The sequence below is a fragment of the Anolis carolinensis genome, chromosome 1 (genome assembly GCF_035594765.1).
Source record: "Anolis carolinensis isolate JA03-04 chromosome 1, rAnoCar3.1.pri, whole genome shotgun sequence".
Lineage (NCBI taxonomy): Eukaryota > Metazoa > Chordata > Lepidosauria > Squamata > Dactyloidae > Anolis > Anolis carolinensis.
Window position 1 is genome coordinate 35,367,717 of NC_085841.1, and position 19,135 is coordinate 35,386,851.

Below are 19,135 nucleotides of genomic sequence, written 5' to 3' on the forward strand. Positions count from 1 at the left end.
ATGGACAAAGGATTAGGGGAAATCCGACCCCAAATAGGGAAACAAGTTGTCCAGGAACACCTGGCCATGCTAAACGAATTCAAGTCCCCAGGGCCAGATCAGCTACATCCAAGCGTATTGAAGGAACTAGCAGAAGTTATTTCAGAACCACTGGCTAAAAGTCAACACGGATTTACCAAAAACAAGTCATGCCAGACTAATCTGATCTCTTTTTTCGATAGAGTTACGAGTTGGGTCGATACAGGGAATGCCATGGATGTAGCGTACCTGGATTTCAGTAAGGCCTTCGACAAAGTCCCCCACGACCTTCTGGCAAACAAACTAGTAAAATGTGGGCTAGACAAAACTACAGTTAGGTGGATCTGTAATTGGCTAAGCGAACGAACCCAAAGGGTGCTCACCAATGCGTCTTCTTCATCTTGGAAAGAAGTCACGAGTGGAGTGCCGCAGAGTTCTGTCCGGGGCCCGGTTCTGTTCAACATCTTTATTAACAAATTAGATGAAGGGTTAGAAGGCCCGATCATCAAGTTTACAGATGACACCAAACTGGGAGGGATAACCAATACTCCAGAAGACAGGAGCAGAATTCAAAACGATCTTAACAGACTAGAGAGATGGGCCGAAACTAACAAAATGAAGTTCAACAGGGACAGATGCAAGATACTTCACTTTGGCAGAAAAAATGGAATGCAAAGATACAAAATGGGGGACGATGCCTGGCTTGACAGCAGTACGTGTGAAAAAGATCTTGGAGTCCTCGTGGACAACAAGTTAAACATGAGCCAACAATGTGATGCAGCAGCTAAAAAAGCCAACAGGATTTTGGCCTGCATCAATAGGAGTATAGTGTGTAGATCCAGGGAACTCATGCTACCCCTCTATTCTGCCTTGGTCAGGCCACACCTGGAATACTGTGTCCAATTCTGGGCACCGCAGTTGAAGAGAGATGTTGACAAGCTGGAATGTGTCCAGAGGAGGGCAACGAAAATGATCAAGGGTCTGGAGAACAAGCCCTATGAGGAGCGGCTTAAAGAATTGGGGATGTTTAGCCTGCAGAAGAGAAGGCTGAGAAGAGACATGATCAGGGCCATGTATGAATATGTGAGGGGAAGTCATAGGGAGGAGAGAGCAAGCTTGTTTGCTGCTGCCCTGGAGACTAGGACGTGGAACAACGGTTTCAAACTACAGGAAAGGAGATTCCACCTGAACATCAGGAAGAACTTCCTCACTGTGAGGGCTGTTCGGCAGTGGAACTCTCTCCCCCGGACTGTGGTGGAGGCTCCTTCTTTGGAGGCTTTTAAGCAGAGGCTGGATGGCCATCTGTCGGGGGTGCTTTGAATGCGATTTCCTGTTTCTTGGCAGGGGGTTGGACTGGATGGCCATGAGGTCTCTTCCAATTCTACTGTTCTATGATTCTAGGCTGTTAACTGAAAATCACTAAGGTAAAGAAGAGTTAGGGACAGGTCTCATGTAGTCCACCAGAGTTGTGGGGTTTTTGGGAAAAGACAACAGGACTCAAATATAAATGGTTTATATTTACTTACCTCAAAACACATGCATAAGGGGAAGAACGCACCACATTTTGGGAAGCCCGGGACATTTTAGGGCCCAGGGGACATTCCTTTTGTGAAATAATGCTTAAATATGGCTGTGGAATAATGGTGAAACAGAGAGATAAGTTCTGAGCTAAGGAACACCATTTTACACAATGCATCTGAATCACTGGTTTGAGGGTCCCTTCAAGACATCCTTTGTAACATGATTTTTCAAATGAATATCACATCACGAGAATTATTGCAGAAGTGGGGGAACTATATGATGTGGTGAAATGACTTATTAATAGAAATGTTGCTGCATAATTCTCAAACTGCCTGTTTCACAGGCTTCCCAGTTAAGGTCAACAGACCAAATTCCCTAAAACCAGAATAAAATGTGGACTTTGAGAGACTTTAATTCTATTTATGGTAATTACAGCAGACTTTGTGTTAACCAAATTTAATTTAAAAAATTATCTGTATATATTAAAATTTTAAAAAGTCTGCTTGAGGAATTTTCCTGGGCCCAATAGGTTAATAAAAGTGTGAGAACCCTGTCAAAGCCAGATTTTCTGTGGTCACTAAAGGAAAGCGGATGCTACACTAGTTCCTGGAACAAAAGGCTGGAATGTGAGATGTCTCCAGTCAAGTCATTTAAATCTTACTCAATGATTTATCTGAGTTACGGAGTTTTACTTGTATTCTCATTCAATATTGTGACTCACAGAAAACCACATGTACAATACCCCCCCCCCCCCCAACACACACACACACCCATAGAGTGAGAAAGAGTGAGCAAGCAAGCAAATCTTTTAGTGGTCCAATCCATAGTTGAAGACGATAGAGCAGTCAGTATACTGGCTGGGAGATTTCACAAAATGTAGCAATTTTTCCAAAGTCTCAGGATCTCATCCCATGAGGGCGGAAAGTGCGGAGAATCGTCTTCTTGCCATAGCATTAAGTTCCATTCCATTTTTAAGGAAAACAGATAATATATTCAATCCCATCACATGTGATGTATTTTGATTGTTTCTAATAAATCATGGAAATCCTCCTCATTCTGAGCAATCCACAGGTGAGTGTAGTTCCCACCATTCTCTTGTCAAGATTTTATAGGTTTCCTATTGCCTTTCTCTAAGGCTGAGAGGGTAGGACTAAAACAGTGGAAATTTGAAACTTGGTCCCCTCAAATCCCAGTCCAGCACTCAAACCACTACACCACATTGAGTCTCTTTTTTGCTTAGTTCACCTATCCACCTTTCTCGTTTCTAGCTCATATGTCTTTTTTGTGAATATAAGACAGGATAACACTGATATGTGGCACTCTGAACTTCCTGACAGCTGAATATAAAAGTGATTAAATAAATATAATTCAATGGTATTTCACCACTGAAACATTCATGTGTAGTATTTCTCCATGGAAGGAATGTCTTGCCTGGTCCTGGCAAGGAACATGAAGCCTCAGCTAACATGTTTTTATTTCCCCCCTTTTAACAATCTTTTTTGTTCCTATTATAAGCAAGCTGCCTCACATATCATTTTTACCTTCCAAGAAATGCCACATTTGCAGCGTTCCTAGCACTGTGCGGACAGATGCTGTCACACAAAATAAGTATATTCGGTAGAAATGTGAACAAGATACTCGTTTACCCATATGAAATGCCATCGATTTGGGCCAAAATAAACTTGTCAGAATTACGCCTCTGTAGTTCACACCAGGGAGTGGTGCTACGCAGCTGGGGAGCTGAGCTAATAAGTGATGAAAAACGAAGGGAGAAAAGCTGCTATTATGGCAGCACATAAACCGGGGAGGAAAAGACATCTCCACCCCATTTTGGACAAATAAATGGCAAAATGTGGAAGCCATAAAGAGTAGACCCCAACAATACAAACCTGGAAGTGGAGGAGCTGGGCCACGGCTTACTTCACGTGTTTTTTGAACTAATCCACACATGTAAGAGATTATTAAAACGTCTGCTGAAAATGGTGATGATACTTAGAGGTAAGCACCAAGCCTCCCTTAAAGACATACAGCTAGTTGCTGAGGAAGGTGTGTGTAGAGAACAAAGACAGAAAATAGAAAGAAGTTTGGGTAAAACTGGAGAACAAAGACAGAAAATAGAAAGAAGTATGGATAGAATCGAGCCCCCCACAATGGATTCCCACCCTGTCGTGATGAGGGGGTTTGCATGTTCCAATGAACCTGTGGGCATAACCGTCGGAGTCATGTACTCCCAGGAAGAGCCGCAGGGGAAGTTCCAGACCAAGCACAATCCAAAGACCTAAAAAGACCTCAATGGTGGATCAGGCGGAAGATAACATAGTACATGTTGCAATGGCTGTGAAGGGTGAAGAAGGCTGCAACAGACTGAGAAACCACCGTCGTCATGTTAACCATGACAGTGGTTGAGACCATCACTCTGTGAAGACTGTGTGTTAAGAAAAATAAAACCCTTGGAAGGCCATCATACTTGGATAACGAGGGATCACCCAAGAAAAAAGAAGAATCGAGCAATAGGGCATGAGAAAACATCAATACAGAACACAGCTAACATGTTTTGCTACTTGAAACTAAACTGCTGTCTTCAAATTACATCCACATTCAGAGGCTGAACAAATTAAAAGTTTAACCAGAAAGAGGAATGGTGCAAGGGCCTAGATGTCCTGAAGGCACCACATCCGATCTGATCTTGGAAACTAAGTAGGATCATTCCTGGTTAACACTTGGAAGTGGAACCAACAAAGATTATAGTGGGTGCACCATATCTGTGTGGGTTCTGTTCCAGGATCTGATACAGAAACATTGTGGATGATTATGCTCCATATTATCAAATGGTGGTAATATAAATGTATACACTTTGGCATGTTTACGTTCACATCACTTCCATTTACTAATACAGTGTTCCCTCATTACTTCGCGGTTCACTTTTTGCGGATTCGCTGTTTTACGGCTTTTCAATAAACTCTAAAATACTATTATAAATCATAAAAAATTACGATTTACAGCCTAAGGAAGGGAGGAAGGAGAAACCAAAGGGAGAGAAAAGGAGCCCACGCGGCAACAGGAGGAGAAGGAGGCGATTTATCAACACACGATTGGTTGGTAAAGACTTAAAATAGTGTATAACTACTAAAATAATGAATAAATATTAAAATAAATGTAGTGTCCCTACTTTGCGGATTTTCACTTATTGTGGGTGGACCTGGAACCTAACCCCCAGCGATAAGTGAGGGAACACTGTATAGGCAATGACAATCTGAAGTCACTGGAAAGTGTGGATCTCGATGACACAGATTCAGGGGGCCCACTGTATCAGAAACTGGGGACTATATTTAAGAGCAAAGGAATAGCAAGCCACCTCTGAGAATTCCTTGCATCAAAATTTTTTATCATGTGAGAAGCAACTTGAAAACATACTGCAAGTCACTTCTGGTGTGAGAGAACTGGCTGTCTACAGAGACATTACCCAGGGGATGCCCGGATGTGTTCGCTGTGAGGCTTATCTCATGTCCCCGCAAGTTAGAGCTGACAGACGGGAGCTCACCCCATCTCACGGATTTGAACCATCAAACCTTCAGGTCAACAGTTTAGCCAGCACAAGGGTTTAACCCATTGAGCCACCGCGACTCTAGAAAACTATGAAATTCATGCCGTCTCCATATATCAGTGGGGACCTGAAGGCACATACGCACATAGGACTAATTATTAAACTAAACATTTCAAAATTCCTTGCCATCAGCAGCTTTGAGCAACTGGGAGCCATAGTTCAACAAGACTGGAGGAACAAATGAATTCTTACCTCTGTTTTAATCCGGCTAGTCTTGGGGACAGAGCAGCTGAGCTGGCACACTAAACCCTGGCTGGTATCTTATGTCAACTAAACAGATTGCATCACTTTCTTTCTTTCTTTCTTTCTTTCTTTCTTTCTTTCTTTCTTTCTTTCTTTCTCTCTCTCTCTCTCTCTCTCTCTCTCTCTCTCTCTCACACACACACACACACACACTCACACACACACACACACACACACACAACCATCATAGAAGTCAATTCATTGAAACTTTAGAACGACAGCCTTGGGCTTTCTCAGTGCCTTCTACCTTCCCCAATCTAGTCCACAAAAAGATGAATGCCACTTTTCAAAACATCAAAAAATCCCACAATTACAAATTATGCAATAATCAGGATTCTGGCCCTTGTTTTGTAACCCTTCTCTACCATACTTTGCTACCTGTGGTAGCTTCCTTACTATGGGTAATGGTGCAACACAACTGCAAGCATTTTGGATCAGACATAAATTCATGTAAAATTCAATGAATTGAGAATGGGACCCCACGCACAGCAGTGCATCACTCTTCCAACTTTCCAAGAACAATCCGAAAAGCAGCTACAAAAAGTAGGGAGTAATGACAGTTAGTACATTTTGCCTCTTGGTGCTACATTTCATGCTTCTTGGCTCTTTAAAAAGTTTGTTTGCTTATTTAAAAAGATACCAATCTCTTAGGAGGCCAATGTTAGACACTGGTTGTGTTTGTTTATGAGTCCTAGCGTCTGTTCCACTGTGCTGGTGCTGGTGCCAGGCCTGGTTCAATGGTATGTACTCCCTATTAAATATGTTAAGATTATAACCTTGGCTGGGCATATGCTTTTTGGAGGCAGGAAACGTTTGAATAGATACTTAAGAGCTGCCAGATCAGACTTAAGGCCTCTCTAGTCCAGCATTCTGATCCTATATCGGCCAACCAGATGCCTATAAAAAGCCCCAAAAATCTGGCTGGACATTGTGGGAACAGAATGCTGGAGTAGTTAAATCTTTGACCTGATCCAGCATGGCTTTTTACATAAATGTACACAGCCAAGCAAGATATCAAATGTTGAAATATTCTTCACTGACATTAAAATACTTTTTTATTTTCTGGAATTTAAAAAGCACCATATTGAGAAATATATTTCAATACAAAGCTCATTAAGATCTATTATGCCAAAGTCTGAGCCCTGCCACATGCACAATGGAGGACCTTTTTACAGCAACACCAGAGGCACTCCAATTGGCCTGCTACTGGTCAGAAGGACATTTAGTATAATGCCAAGTTTTTTAAAACTTTGTTCGTGTTTTCAAATACATTACAACTTGTACCCTCAGTTCGCTTCTGACACAATAAATAAATAAAACCCCAAAGGAGAGCAGCTATTATACAGAAACTGACTGAGCTGGAAGCTACGAGGTTTTGCTACTGCATAGTGTAGTAATTGCTGCTTTGGACAAAGATAACAGGAGACAAATGCTCAAATCTGTACTCAGCCATGGAAACCCATTGGGAGACATAGGGCACGTCATACTTTTGTAGCAAACCTCCTCTGTACAAATCTTGCAGGAAAACTCAATGATAATGGTATCCTAGGTCGGAATCGATTTGCAGGGAAATAACAAAATCGAGCTAGGGACAGCTAGATTTGCTTCTGTTTCAAAATGTAAATTATATAGGTTCTACCATCACGTCTGTACAAGCAGTCCCCAAATTACTGTACAAACAAGACAAGTTCTGTAGGTTTGTTTTTAAGTTGAATTTATATGTAAGGCAGAACAAGTACATTTTAAGTGTAACTCCAGCCAATGATAGATAGATAGTACAGGGAAGGGTTAATAGCACCCCTGTGAAGTTTGTTTTACTGTCTGTCCCCTGTTTAGAAAAATTCATCTCACTTTCTGCCCCTGTGACCACTGGATTTTGAAAAAAAAAATGGCTTGTTGTGGAAACAAGAATTGGTGAGAAAAGTTTCAGTTGAGACACCTTTCCATGATTTTGAAGGCCTCATGAATGAGGCCAGTTGGGGATATTGTGTGAGGTGAGTGAGTTTGCCAGCCTGGACCTGACGCTTTCCAAATGGCCTCATTCATGCTGCTTGCCTCCCTGAAGTGCTATGACTGCACTTGTGGGTGCACTACATTCGAGGACAAATCCATTTTTATAATGTGTGCCTTCAAAATTGAGGTGGGCATTGCATTTGACAGCACATTATACTTGAGTAAATACACGTAAATATTTTGCAAAAAAAAGTCAGACATAAATAAATACAATGTGCACCGCTAGCATCAACTATGTTGCACTGTCTGTTGCATTTTACATTTTGCCTTTTTAACTTTAATCCTTCAGTTCTAATTTCTTGATTATATGTCATCTTCCATATAAAGTACACTTCATAAAAATTAAATCAAGAAGAAATAAAACTGCAGCCTTTTCTCAAGCCTTTGAAACCATTTTGACATTTTTCCACTTGTTGCCTTAAAAAAGGAGCAATGTCTTTTTACAAGGCTTTATAACTTTTTTGAAAGGACTAAACAAGCTTGATCCTTGTGGCAAAAAAGGACCAAGGCATTGACATATCCGGCCCATCCTCTCTTCAGGTATCAGCCAGCATGCCAATGCCTTAAATCAAGAAACAGCTTCCTAAGATCTATGGAGAAACTCGCAGGAACACCTCAGCAAGTAAGTGTCCAAAAGTGGCAGGTTAAAACCTGGAACCTCAATCCATGGCTGATTCCGGATGAGAAAATCCCTCCTGGGCATACAGAAGACTGTGCGACTTGGAAGGTGCTGAACAAACTGAGCTCTGGCACTACAAGTTGCAGAGCCAACGTTAAGAAATGGGACCCCAAAGTGGAGTCCATGACATGAGAGTGTGGAGAAGAGCAAACCACAGACCACCTACTCCAATGCCACATGTACAATGGAGGACCTTTTCACAGCGACAACACCAGAGGCACTCCAAGTGGCCAGCTTCTGGTCAAAGGAAGTCTAGAATAATGTCAAGTTTTTAACCTTGTGGGTTTTTAAACACATTATAACTGTACCCTCAATTTGCTTCTGACATGATAAACAAATAAATCCTTGTGGTAAAAACAAATGAAAAAATGGTTCAAATCCTGAACCTGTTCCATACCTTGATAGCTTCTTAAAAATATGGACTTCAAAGACTGGGTTTTGTGGCTCCAATCAACATGAAATTAAAGCAAATTAAAATGCTAAGAGTACACAAGTTCAAATCCTGAATCTGTCAACCTTGGAATGGCCATCTTTTCCTGATTCCCATCACCAACAACAAGCGGATGTGAGTGATGGGATGCATGGTCCAACAACTGGAGGGCACCAAATTGGAAATATCCATGTTTATAGTCAACAAAACACTGAAAGAAGGGAAGGGACACAGAAAAAGCTTCTTCCTTTTTTTCTTTTTGTGGCACCCCTTTCTTTTAGGTCTTTGTTGATCAATGAAGACGGTTAAACCTTTCCAGGGATTACTTGTATCTGGGAAGCCAGTTTAAAGCCCCTTTCAACAATTTCCATTTTCCTTCTTGTATGGCTTATCCATGGGGGCCCTGGTGGCACAGTGCGTTAAAGCTCTGAGCTGCTGAACTTGCGGACCAAAAGGTGCAAGGTTCAAATCTCGGGAGCGGAATGAGCGCCCGCTGTTAGCCCCAGCTCCTGCCAACCTAGCAGTTCGAAAACATGCAAATGTGAGTAGATCAATAGGTACTGCTCCATTGGGAAGGTAACAGCACTCCATGCAGTCATGCTGAGCACCAACCCCCAGAGTCGGTCACGACTGGACTTAACGTCAGGAGAAAACCTTTACCTTTTACTTATGGCTTATCCACTGTCCTTTTCCACCTCTGGTTTTTGTACAATGCAGCTTACAGTCCAATATTATGCATGTCTATTCAAAACCTGCACCAGGATTTGCAAGAAAGTGTTCCCATTAGTCTTTGGGTGCGTCTACACCAGGCATGGGCAAACTTGGGCCCTCCAGACGGTTAGGAATTGTGGGAGTTGCAGTCCAAAACACCTGGAGGGCCCAAGTTTGCCCATGCCTTTTCTACACTGTAGAATTAATGCAGTTTGACACCACTTCAACTGCCATGGCTCAATGCTATGGAATGATGGGAATTGTGATCAATGCCATGGCTCAATGCACATAACAGGGACAGGATCCCCTCCCGCGCCCGCGCACACCGCAACCCAATTGGAAGAAGAGGCGGGGGAGTGAATGCCTCCTTCGGCGCGCCTGCGCAGTGTGTTTTGTCCGCCTCTTCGCCTCAGGAAGGAAGGCTGGAAGGAGAGAGCATGGCAGCGCTGCAGAGGAGCCTAGTGGCTGCCGCCCCTGCCGGGAGACACACGGCTTCGGTCATCTTTCTCCACGGTTCAGGTCGCTGCTGCTACTTCTCAAAAGAAGAAACTAGCTGCTAAAGAAAGGGCTTTCCTATTTTGGGAGGCAGATGGGGGATCAGGAGAACTAGCACTCCTTAAAGCAGTGATTCCCCAGGCTCTGGGGTTTTTTGGGACTTCAACTCCCAGAAGCCTCAGCTGCCTTGGCCAGTGGCTAGGGATTCTGGGAGATAGAGTCCAAAACAGCTAAACAATCAGTATAGGAAGCATTGCCTTAAAGGAGGCAGCTACACTAGGCATGGGGAAGCTTCTGCCCTCCAGGTGTTTTGGACTGCAACTCCCACAATTCCTAACAGCCGGTAGGCACCCGGAGGGCCAAAATTTGCCCATGCCTGAGCTACACTATATAATTAATACAGGTTGACTTTAACTTACATGGTTCACAACTATGGGATCATGGGAACTCTGGTTTTACAAGGTCTTTAGCCTTCTCTGCCAAAGAGTGGTGGTACTTTCCCCAAACTGCAAATCAGCATTCATGCATTTATCCATGGAAGTTAAAGTGAGGTCAAAATGCATTAATTCCACAGTGTAGATTAAGACTAGCATACGTATTCCTGAGACTAGAGGGCAACTCCCTGAACATGCTGGCTGAGGATTCTGGGAGTTGTCACCCAAAATGTAAGGTTCCCATTGGCCTCTTCATCAAGCACACAAAATATTAGCCAGAGTTTTCAGAATTTCACTTTTAAGGTGCCCCATTGTTTCCGTTCTGACAAGCTAAAACCGGTTCTCAGCCTTTGGGTTCCCAGATGTTTTGGCCTTCTACTTTCAGAAATTCTAACAGCTGGTAAACTGGGTGGGATTTCTGGGAGTTGTAGGCCAAAACACCTAGGGACCCACAGGTTGAGAACTACTGAGATAACAAACCTCTGATAAACAGAAACCCTGGAGTGTTAACCACTCTTAAGGTTCCATCTATAGGTTTAGCTCTTGGCAATAATTATGTTCATCTAAGAAGACAATGGGTACTTCATTTGGAAGACAACACATGTAATATAATTACTGTAAATAATCGAAGAGGGTGGTTCCATACAGACACTTAATGCAATTTGAAGTTGGCTCAAGGGCAGGGTGTCCACAAAACTCAACCAAAACAAAATGCACACAGCAATGCAGATCAATCCAAAAGCTGTTTTTAAAACGCACCAGAAAATCTGGAACAAGCCAGGCAATGCCCTGAAGCCAACAAGAGTATAACCCAGGCATGAGCAAACTTTGGCCCTCCAGGTGTTTTGGACTTCAACTCCCACAATTCCTAATAGCTGGGCCATGACTGGTATATCCCATGCAGGGCTTGAAACTGGGATGATCCCAAACGGATATGAAGATATGCAACCGTGAATTCCTGGGTTCTGTTCCAGTCCAGAACTGGCAGATAGTGTGGCCACCATCCCAGTCTCAAACTGGTTCTTGGGGTATTTTTGTAGGCGCTGTACAACGAAACCAATTTGCTTTAGTCAACTTCCAAACTGAATTATGGTGTCTCTGTGGAGCCGACCAAGAACGTTTCTGGGAGGAAGGAGCTTGCACTGTGAAATGGCTTAAATGTGTTGTTGAGGAACTTCACAACCTGACAGGATGCCTACCATAGATGTGGGCAAAATGTCAGGAGAGAATGCTTCTGGAACAAGGCCATACAGCCCAGAAACCTCACAGCAACCCATGGTTTAAATGTTTTCCGATCTGAAGTTGTCCAGTGCAACACTGAATGTTTATTTGAAATCACTTGAGTTTTTAAAAATTGAAATATGGTGTTTTCTAACATTTTTGTTCAGTTCTTTTGGAAGTTAGGGCCTAGTGAAGACTTCAGAATGGTTTGATTAACATAGACTCGTTTCTTGTTCTGCTTTACTCTCTTGAACCTGGCTGATGACAGCAGTGAGGGTTGGCAGTACCAAAAAAGCAATCTCCAGCAATACCCTTACAGTTGTTGAGTTTCAAAGAGCATGTTCACAGCCACAGAACACTTTAATATTTGTGCATTTTTCATTACCTTGTTTACCTGACCACAGGCATGCTGAGATTGTTATCCCTGGGCAGGTGCTATTCTCGTGCAGCTATTTAATTTGTGGTGTTGGAGTAGGTGAGCTAGATCAAAGCCCTTTTTATGTGGCTTTAAATTGCCTTTTTTTAAAAGTGTGAAACTTATTGGGGTTATTGCACTGTAAAGCTGTTTTTACTACCTACATGTAAACTTGTGTTTATAAGGGATCGTTTTTCATGGAAAGTAGAATAGCTGGAGTTGCCAGTTCCTGATCCAGAGACAACACCTGTTGCTTAAGAGTTCCAAGCCAGGGAGACTTATTCACAGAGTGCAAAACGACAGCCTGTTGTCTTGCCCTTACTTTAATACAGCTCTGCTGAATTAAGCTCTCCACACTTCTGCAGTGCGGGAAAGGGAAAGACAACCCCTTCCCCTGAAAAAAAAAATCCTGTATATGGAACAAGGAAAGATATCAAGTGCTGCTAGGCTTCCTGAGCATCAGTAAAATTCAGCATTTAATAACATTTTGATAGTTTTGATCTTCTAGCCAACAATGTGCTGCCACCTATAACTATTTTTTTCTTTTTCTTTTTGGATTTGGTACCTTTGTGGGGGGGAGGTGACCTCTAAATCTATACATATAATAGAAGTGAAAATCTGTACATGTGTATGTGGCATGGGTGTCCACTCACACAGACAGCCTCCGGCCTCCACAAACAGGTTATAGTTCCCAGTGCTGAGGAGCCATCAAGTTACTCCCTCCAAGGACATTGTAGGTTGCAGCAAGCACGTCCCAGTGTTCCTTTCTATCTCCATCTGCATGACCCTGCTCACTGCCTCTCCCTTAACCCTTTCCTACCCTTTCATATGGCACACAGCAAACAGAGGAATTGATCAGCAAATGAACATACTAGAGAGAGAGGTTTGGGGAGAATTCACCATGACTTATAGGAGTTGTAGGGACCTGCAATCTAAGAACACTCTGAACTCCACCAACAATGGACCTGGAACTAACTTGGCACACAGACCCAACATGGCCAAATTTACATACTGACAGGGTTTGGGGGTGATTGCCCTGGGATTTGTAGCTCACCGTTATCCAGAGAATACAGCAGATAACAGATCTGGACCAAATTTGGCACACAGACCCAACATGGCCAACTGAATACTGGAGGTGTTTTAGGAGGATTGACCCAAGATTTTGGGGAATTGTAGTTCACTCACATCCTTAGGCATTTTCTAATGAGAGCATTCATTAAAAAAACAAAAGCAAAGACTTGAGGTTTTTTTTTCTATGACCAAACAGATATTACCTAACATCCAAAAACAAACAAGGTCCTTTTCAAATAATCCGTGCATCGCCGGGTACGCAACCTAGTATATATATAATGCTGATGATGTCTTTCTCTTCTACTTAGGTGATAGTGGCCCAGGAGTAAGAGACTGGATCAAGCAAGTTTTGAAGAAGAATTTATCATTTCAACATATAAAAGTCATTTATCCAACAGCTCCTGCCAGGTACTCTTCTATTCATTTTTACTGGAGTTTTAAATTACTGTTTTTCATATATTTGTTACTGTGACTATAGTCTGACTTCCCCTACCTGCAAGGGATCCAGTCTCTTAGTGTGATCATAATTACAGCAATATTTTGAGGTATAAATAAGTTTGATTGGTTTCATTTACACACATGCACACAATCGGATTATTTTAAGATCTTAACATCAAACCTTTTGCAGATTTAACTTTTAGATTGTCAGCCTCATTCTTCAGCATATAGGCATGATACTGTGCCAAAATGGTGACAGTTTAAAGATTTTATTTATTTTGGACATTAATATCATGTTCTTGGACAAGTCCCTTAGAGTGGCAAATTGCAAACACAAGGCTATAACCACCTAATAGCAAGTGAACGTTCTGAAAATAATGTTTGCATTATTTTAATTTTATTCTGTACAAAATATCTTTTAAGTAATTGTTTGCTCATTTTGTTATCCAATACAGAGATTGTTGCAATCAGATTTAATGTGTTTGCATTTGTTAGTAAGTGCTCAGTAGTTTTCTAAATAATAGTAGCTTTGTGGAATCTCTGCTCCTCAGACATTCTGAACTATAACTCTCACAACACTTGAAGGGTTGTGTGATTCCCACTTATGTTTTAAAGTAATGCGTAAACCCAGTACTCTAAAAGGAAGGCATCATGCTTTATATTATGAAGGAAAACATAGCTATAAGGTAAACATTTTCCCCTGACACTCAGTCTAATGTCAGGGGAAACTGACAACTCTGAGAGTTGGTGCTCATCTCCATTTCTAAGCCGAAGAGCCAGTGTTGTGCGTAGACGCCTCCAAGGTCATGTGGTCGGCATGACTGCATGGGGCGCCTTTACCTTCCCGCCAGAGCGGTACCTATTGATCTACTCACATTGGCATGTTTTCAAACTGCTAGGTTGACAGAAGCTGGGGCTAACAGCGGTAGCTCACCCTGCTCCCCAGATTTGTGCCATCAACCTTTCGGTCAGCAAGTTCAGCAGCTCAGCAGTTTAAGCCACTGCGCCATCAGGGGCTCCTTTAAACATCTATTACCAAACAAGTAGTATGTCAAAGGCAATGTTTATACTTGTTGTATGGCACTTCCAAATTCTGAAAGAAGTTCATAGAATCATAGTAGGAAGAGGCTACAAGGATCATATAGTCTAACCCCCCGCTATGCAGGAAAACATAATCAAAACAATCCCAACAGATAGCCATCCAGCCTCTATTTAAAAACCTCAATAGAAGAAGACTCCACCATGCTCCAAGGCAGCTCTTACTGTCAGGAAGTTCTTACTAATGTTTTAAGTGGAATCTCTTTCCCTGTAGTTTGGATCCATTGCTCCATGTCCTAGTCTCTGGAGTAGCAGAAATCAATCTTGTTCCATCTTCAGTATGACATTCTTTTAAATATTTAGACCTGGCAACCATGTCACCTGTTCACCTTCTCTTTTCCAGACTAAACATCTCCAGCTACAAAGCTGCTCCTCATAGGGCTTGGTTTTAAGAAATTTTGCCATTTTGATCATCCTCCTCTGGACAAATTCCATCTTGTCAATGTCCTTGAATTGTGTTGTTCCATGGATCCCAGAAGGCCTCATGGAATTCAGTGCTTATTGGTTATACACATATAAGTGGCCAATTTAGAATAATACATTTTTCCAAGGTAGGGTTTTCAAGCCTGTAAATGTTGTCTATAACATTCAAAATATTTTTGTTTACTCATGTAAAGTTTGTCTGACCTGTTTGTTTGCTTGTTACTTTTGGATAAAATATTTGCTGTAACGTGCTCTATAGTTCTTCATCTGTTCCCAAATGTTATGTCAAACAAGCAGTGCTCAGAAACATTGCTTGTTTAACATAATGCTTCATTAACTGAAGTTGTACCTGTAATAATTTTCCAATGATGAGATGACCTGTGGTCAGGAATTGGGTAGAGCTCATGGTTTGCAAGTCATTGCGTTGCTCCTCGGGAGAATTGACAACTACATCAACTTTCCATAGTCAAATATAACTTAATATTTCCATTTCATCCTCCCTCAAGGAATTATTCTGGTTAAATGTCCTGTAACTTAAGTTAGGGCTTTAAAAATAGCATCTACTGCCACGTCTGTCCCAGTGGTTTTTGCAGCAAATGGTGTTATTTATCCCTCTTTTGAGTAAGTGTAGATGCAACATGGAATACTGTTTCAGCCGCTAATGGTGTCAGTTAAACGTTTGTTTTCTGTTGACTCTAAATTGGAATAGAATACAGCCCCCCTTTGTCTTACAAATAGAAAGTGATAGTTTAAACTGGCATTGGAACAGCTAACATGGTCAGCTTAAAATTATGTAGTCTCAACTTTTTGAAATGACTATATTATACCTTGTTATGCTTCCCTTCAAAAAATCTAGCTCAAAGAACCTTGCTGTATGTAGCATTTTCTTTTCACAGTTCTTTTCTTTTATAAATCTAAAGTTAATCTGTGAATAAATTGACCCTGTAAGTCTTTTTCAACAACCAAACAGAGTTTAGACTCCTTTTGTTATTTTTTTCCAATAAAAATATCTCTGTTGAACATTGGAAAATGGATTTGTTGAGTAATGCATATCGTTTTCTTCCCCTTCTGAGCATATTTTGCAGACCTTTTCCCTTTCTGTGTTTCTTTCTGTTGCTTTTCTCCTATAAAGCTGTATGTGGTAATTAATTTTGTGGAGTCAAGTAACTTGTCCCCACCAAAGGTGATTCTGATAATAATTTTGTTTTCTGACTGGTAAGCCAAAGCTTGGTTTTCTGTATCTTGCATAACATGTTCTTGAATATTGGTTTGGATCTGATATTGTTTTAATGATACAAGTAAAACTTAACACTTTGTTTGAAAGCAGGGATTAGGTAAGCTTTTGTAGCAGTATCTTTGGATTTCACATATTTGAGAAGAGAAGGAAGAGTTAGGCAAGGGCAAATCTTAGAAACCTTACTTTCCTGCAGTGCAGCTCCTCAAATCCCCCAGCCAGCATAGCCAACATTGGGAACAAGAATTGGTAACTTGCCTTGATAAGAAAAGCCAGGCAAGGGTTTGGATTACAACTTGTTTGAGATGGGATTCCACTTGCTCTGAAAAAAAAATTGGCACCCTGCAATGCTCCAAGAAAGCCATGTGGCTGCTTTTGCTATGAATCCTTTCATTCAACTTTGCCTGGAGTATCAACTGCTCCCCTTCCTAGGGAGAGTGGATTCAGCAATAGTAATCATGTTTTAATTACACTATAGTAATGTATTGTCTGCAGCGCTGCCCTTAAAAAGTTGTAAAACATAGTGGTTACCTAATTGTTCTTTTAAGACACTTGATGTTACACCTCCAATTATTTCCAAGCTCAGTTAGAGGTGGTAGTGCTACAAAGTTCTAGATAGTTTAGGCTATGATATCTGAAAAACTACCTCCTCTGGTATGAGTCTACTATAATTTGAAATCCTAAGTGAGGACCATATCCCAAGAAGACTAGACCGATGAATATATCAGACTGAGATGTCTTTGTAGAAGTTTCCCAGTTAAGTAACTTCCAACTAATCTCACATTGAGAGAAAAATTAGTCTGGTTCCATCCCAGTTGAGCTTCTAACTAAAACTGTATGTCTTTGTGTGCCCTGTTATTCTTCAAATGGTGTTGTTTTGGGTGGTCCTAATTATATGTGTGTGTTCTTTAAAAATTGTTTCAGTTTGATTTTAAAGAATGCTTTTATCTCTTTCATATCACAAAGAGTTACGATGTGCTGCTCTTCAGGTGTGATTAGATGTGTGTGTGTAGTGCTGTCTAAAGGAAACCTTTGTAGGAAAAATCTCAGTTGTGGCAGCAGTGAACTTCAAGATGAACTGCAGATTTTCTCCTGACAGTTTTTTTTAATTTTGTGTCAAAAGCATTGCATAATAAATAAGTTTAAAAGTGATAAAATAAAGGAATCACAAACAGCTAAATAGTTTTGGACCAAAAGCGGGCAACAGCAATTGCATTGTCCTGTCAGCGACTTCCTTTCACTGTTTCATTATACCTGCTTTGTTTGTTTTCTATCCTATTCCCTTTTTGTGTTATATGTATTCAATTACAAGTTGTGTGTTTTAAACTTGATTTCCATGCGTAACACCTACAGGCAACCTGACTTATTGGGGATTTCATCTCCATCCATTCGGCACTAAAAAGGACTCCAGCAGGCACCCTCTTTTGCTTTAGCATGCTTCCTCTGGCTGCTTTAAGCAAGGTGTTTGAGATGTTAAGCTGTACAGTCAATATCAATATCTGTGGGGACTTCTGTATTCTATTCTCTTGTTGATCACTATGAAGGCTCTAAAAGGAGCTATGGTCAAAAGTAGACCACTCAGTGGTTGGATCCATTGCTGTATGTGTGCCAGAAGTTTTAACTGCAACCTGTAATGCTATGGACATTTGATTCTATCAAATATTCTTTGTCTCCCATGTTTTCTTCAGCCTTCCCCTGTCAGGTCTCTCTTTAAAGCCCACCTTTTCCTGGAACAACTTGGCACAAAATTTCCAATGCTTTACCGTACCCAAGCCAATGAACAAGCCTAAGTATACATCACTAAAATAAACTGCACATTTTTTCCTTTTTATCCTTGCTGCCACTTTCCTTCCTCTACTTTTTTTTTCAAATTGTACATTTTAATCCACTCAGGGAAAAGATTTCAACTTTGTGAAAGTGTTGTGTTGTAGAAAAGTGATTATTAACCTTTTAAAAAAAAACCATGAACTTCCTTCCTATTTTGTTGCTATTGGCCACCAAAACTTAATGAAAGATTTAGATCCATAAAAGGCATCAAATATTTCCCTAAGATTGCTTATCAAGGGTCTTCATATTTGGATAGAAGGGAGAAATAAGTGAATGCACACACTCCTATTAAAATTATAATTTTTATTGGAATAATTCCATCAGATTTCAAATAATACTACTAGCAGTAGTAATACATGACTACTGAACTACAGCCTAATATTACTTGTTAGTTAATTAATTAAAAGAAAAGTCTGCTGTTGCATTTCACCTACAAGTCTTACTATAGTGGGCTTAATAGCTAAAATTGTTTTCTTAGTTCTGACTACATTTTTGAAATAGTTTCTATATTTATTTTTAAGCTGCATGAGAGTGGGGATTGTTGTGACAAAGGCTGTCAGTTTATATGAGCAAGAGTGACTTTTGTTAGTATGGAAGTTGAGGAAGCATTACGAAGCCCTAGGCTCAGATTCAGGAACGCAATTAAGAATATATATCCATCTTCAGCGGGTGAAATGTAAGAATGATAAGATCTAGCCAAGTGTTGTAAGTTTCCCCACACTGAAATCAAGAACATGTAAAACATTGCTTCACTTTGATTGGATCATGCCAACGGGTGATGGAAATGAAAGCAATCTCAGCAGACAGAATTGATCACAATGAAGAAACTTTGCTAACATGTTTAGAAAATAGTTTTATTCTATAGTGCAGCCTCCTGCTGCCTTTCTTTACGGTGGTATTTAATACACTGGCTCCATACTGATAGTGTTGCCAATGGGATGGGAGCCAAGAGACATCAGAAGTTAGTACTAGTGGATTAAGCTACACAAAACTGAATGTCAGGAAAAGAAAATAAGCTTCTTTGTGCTCTTGTAGGGAAAAAATGGCATCCCTACTGTCACAACATCTACCAGGATTTATTGTGTGAGTTTTGACAGGATAGATGGTTAGCTATATTTTAAAAAGTGAAGCATATGCTGTTCCATAGAGTGATACCACAAATTGCCCATTAGAGTTATATGTCAAATCTCACTGCATTGTCTCCTATTTGAAAAATGTTTTATCTTGCTCTCCAAAATTGGATTGATGGTCCTGAAACAA

At 40.9% G+C, this 19,135-nt stretch overlaps 1 protein-coding gene across 1 annotated transcript in view; it reads left to right on the forward strand.

The window, feature by feature from the left end:
• The first annotated feature begins 9,593 nt into the window (after positions 1-9,593).
• The window catches only part of lyplal1 (lysophospholipase like 1), a 43,274-nt gene continuing 33,732 nt past the window's right edge, over positions 9,594-19,135 (forward strand). Inside the window, exons 1-2 of the mRNA XM_003216024.4 lie at positions 9,594-9,738; positions 13,164-13,263. Of these exons, the coding sequence (XP_003216072.1) occupies positions 9,657-9,738; positions 13,164-13,263 (182 nt within the window). The 5' untranslated portion in view covers positions 9,594-9,656. The remainder of the gene's footprint in view (positions 9,739-13,163; positions 13,264-19,135) is intronic.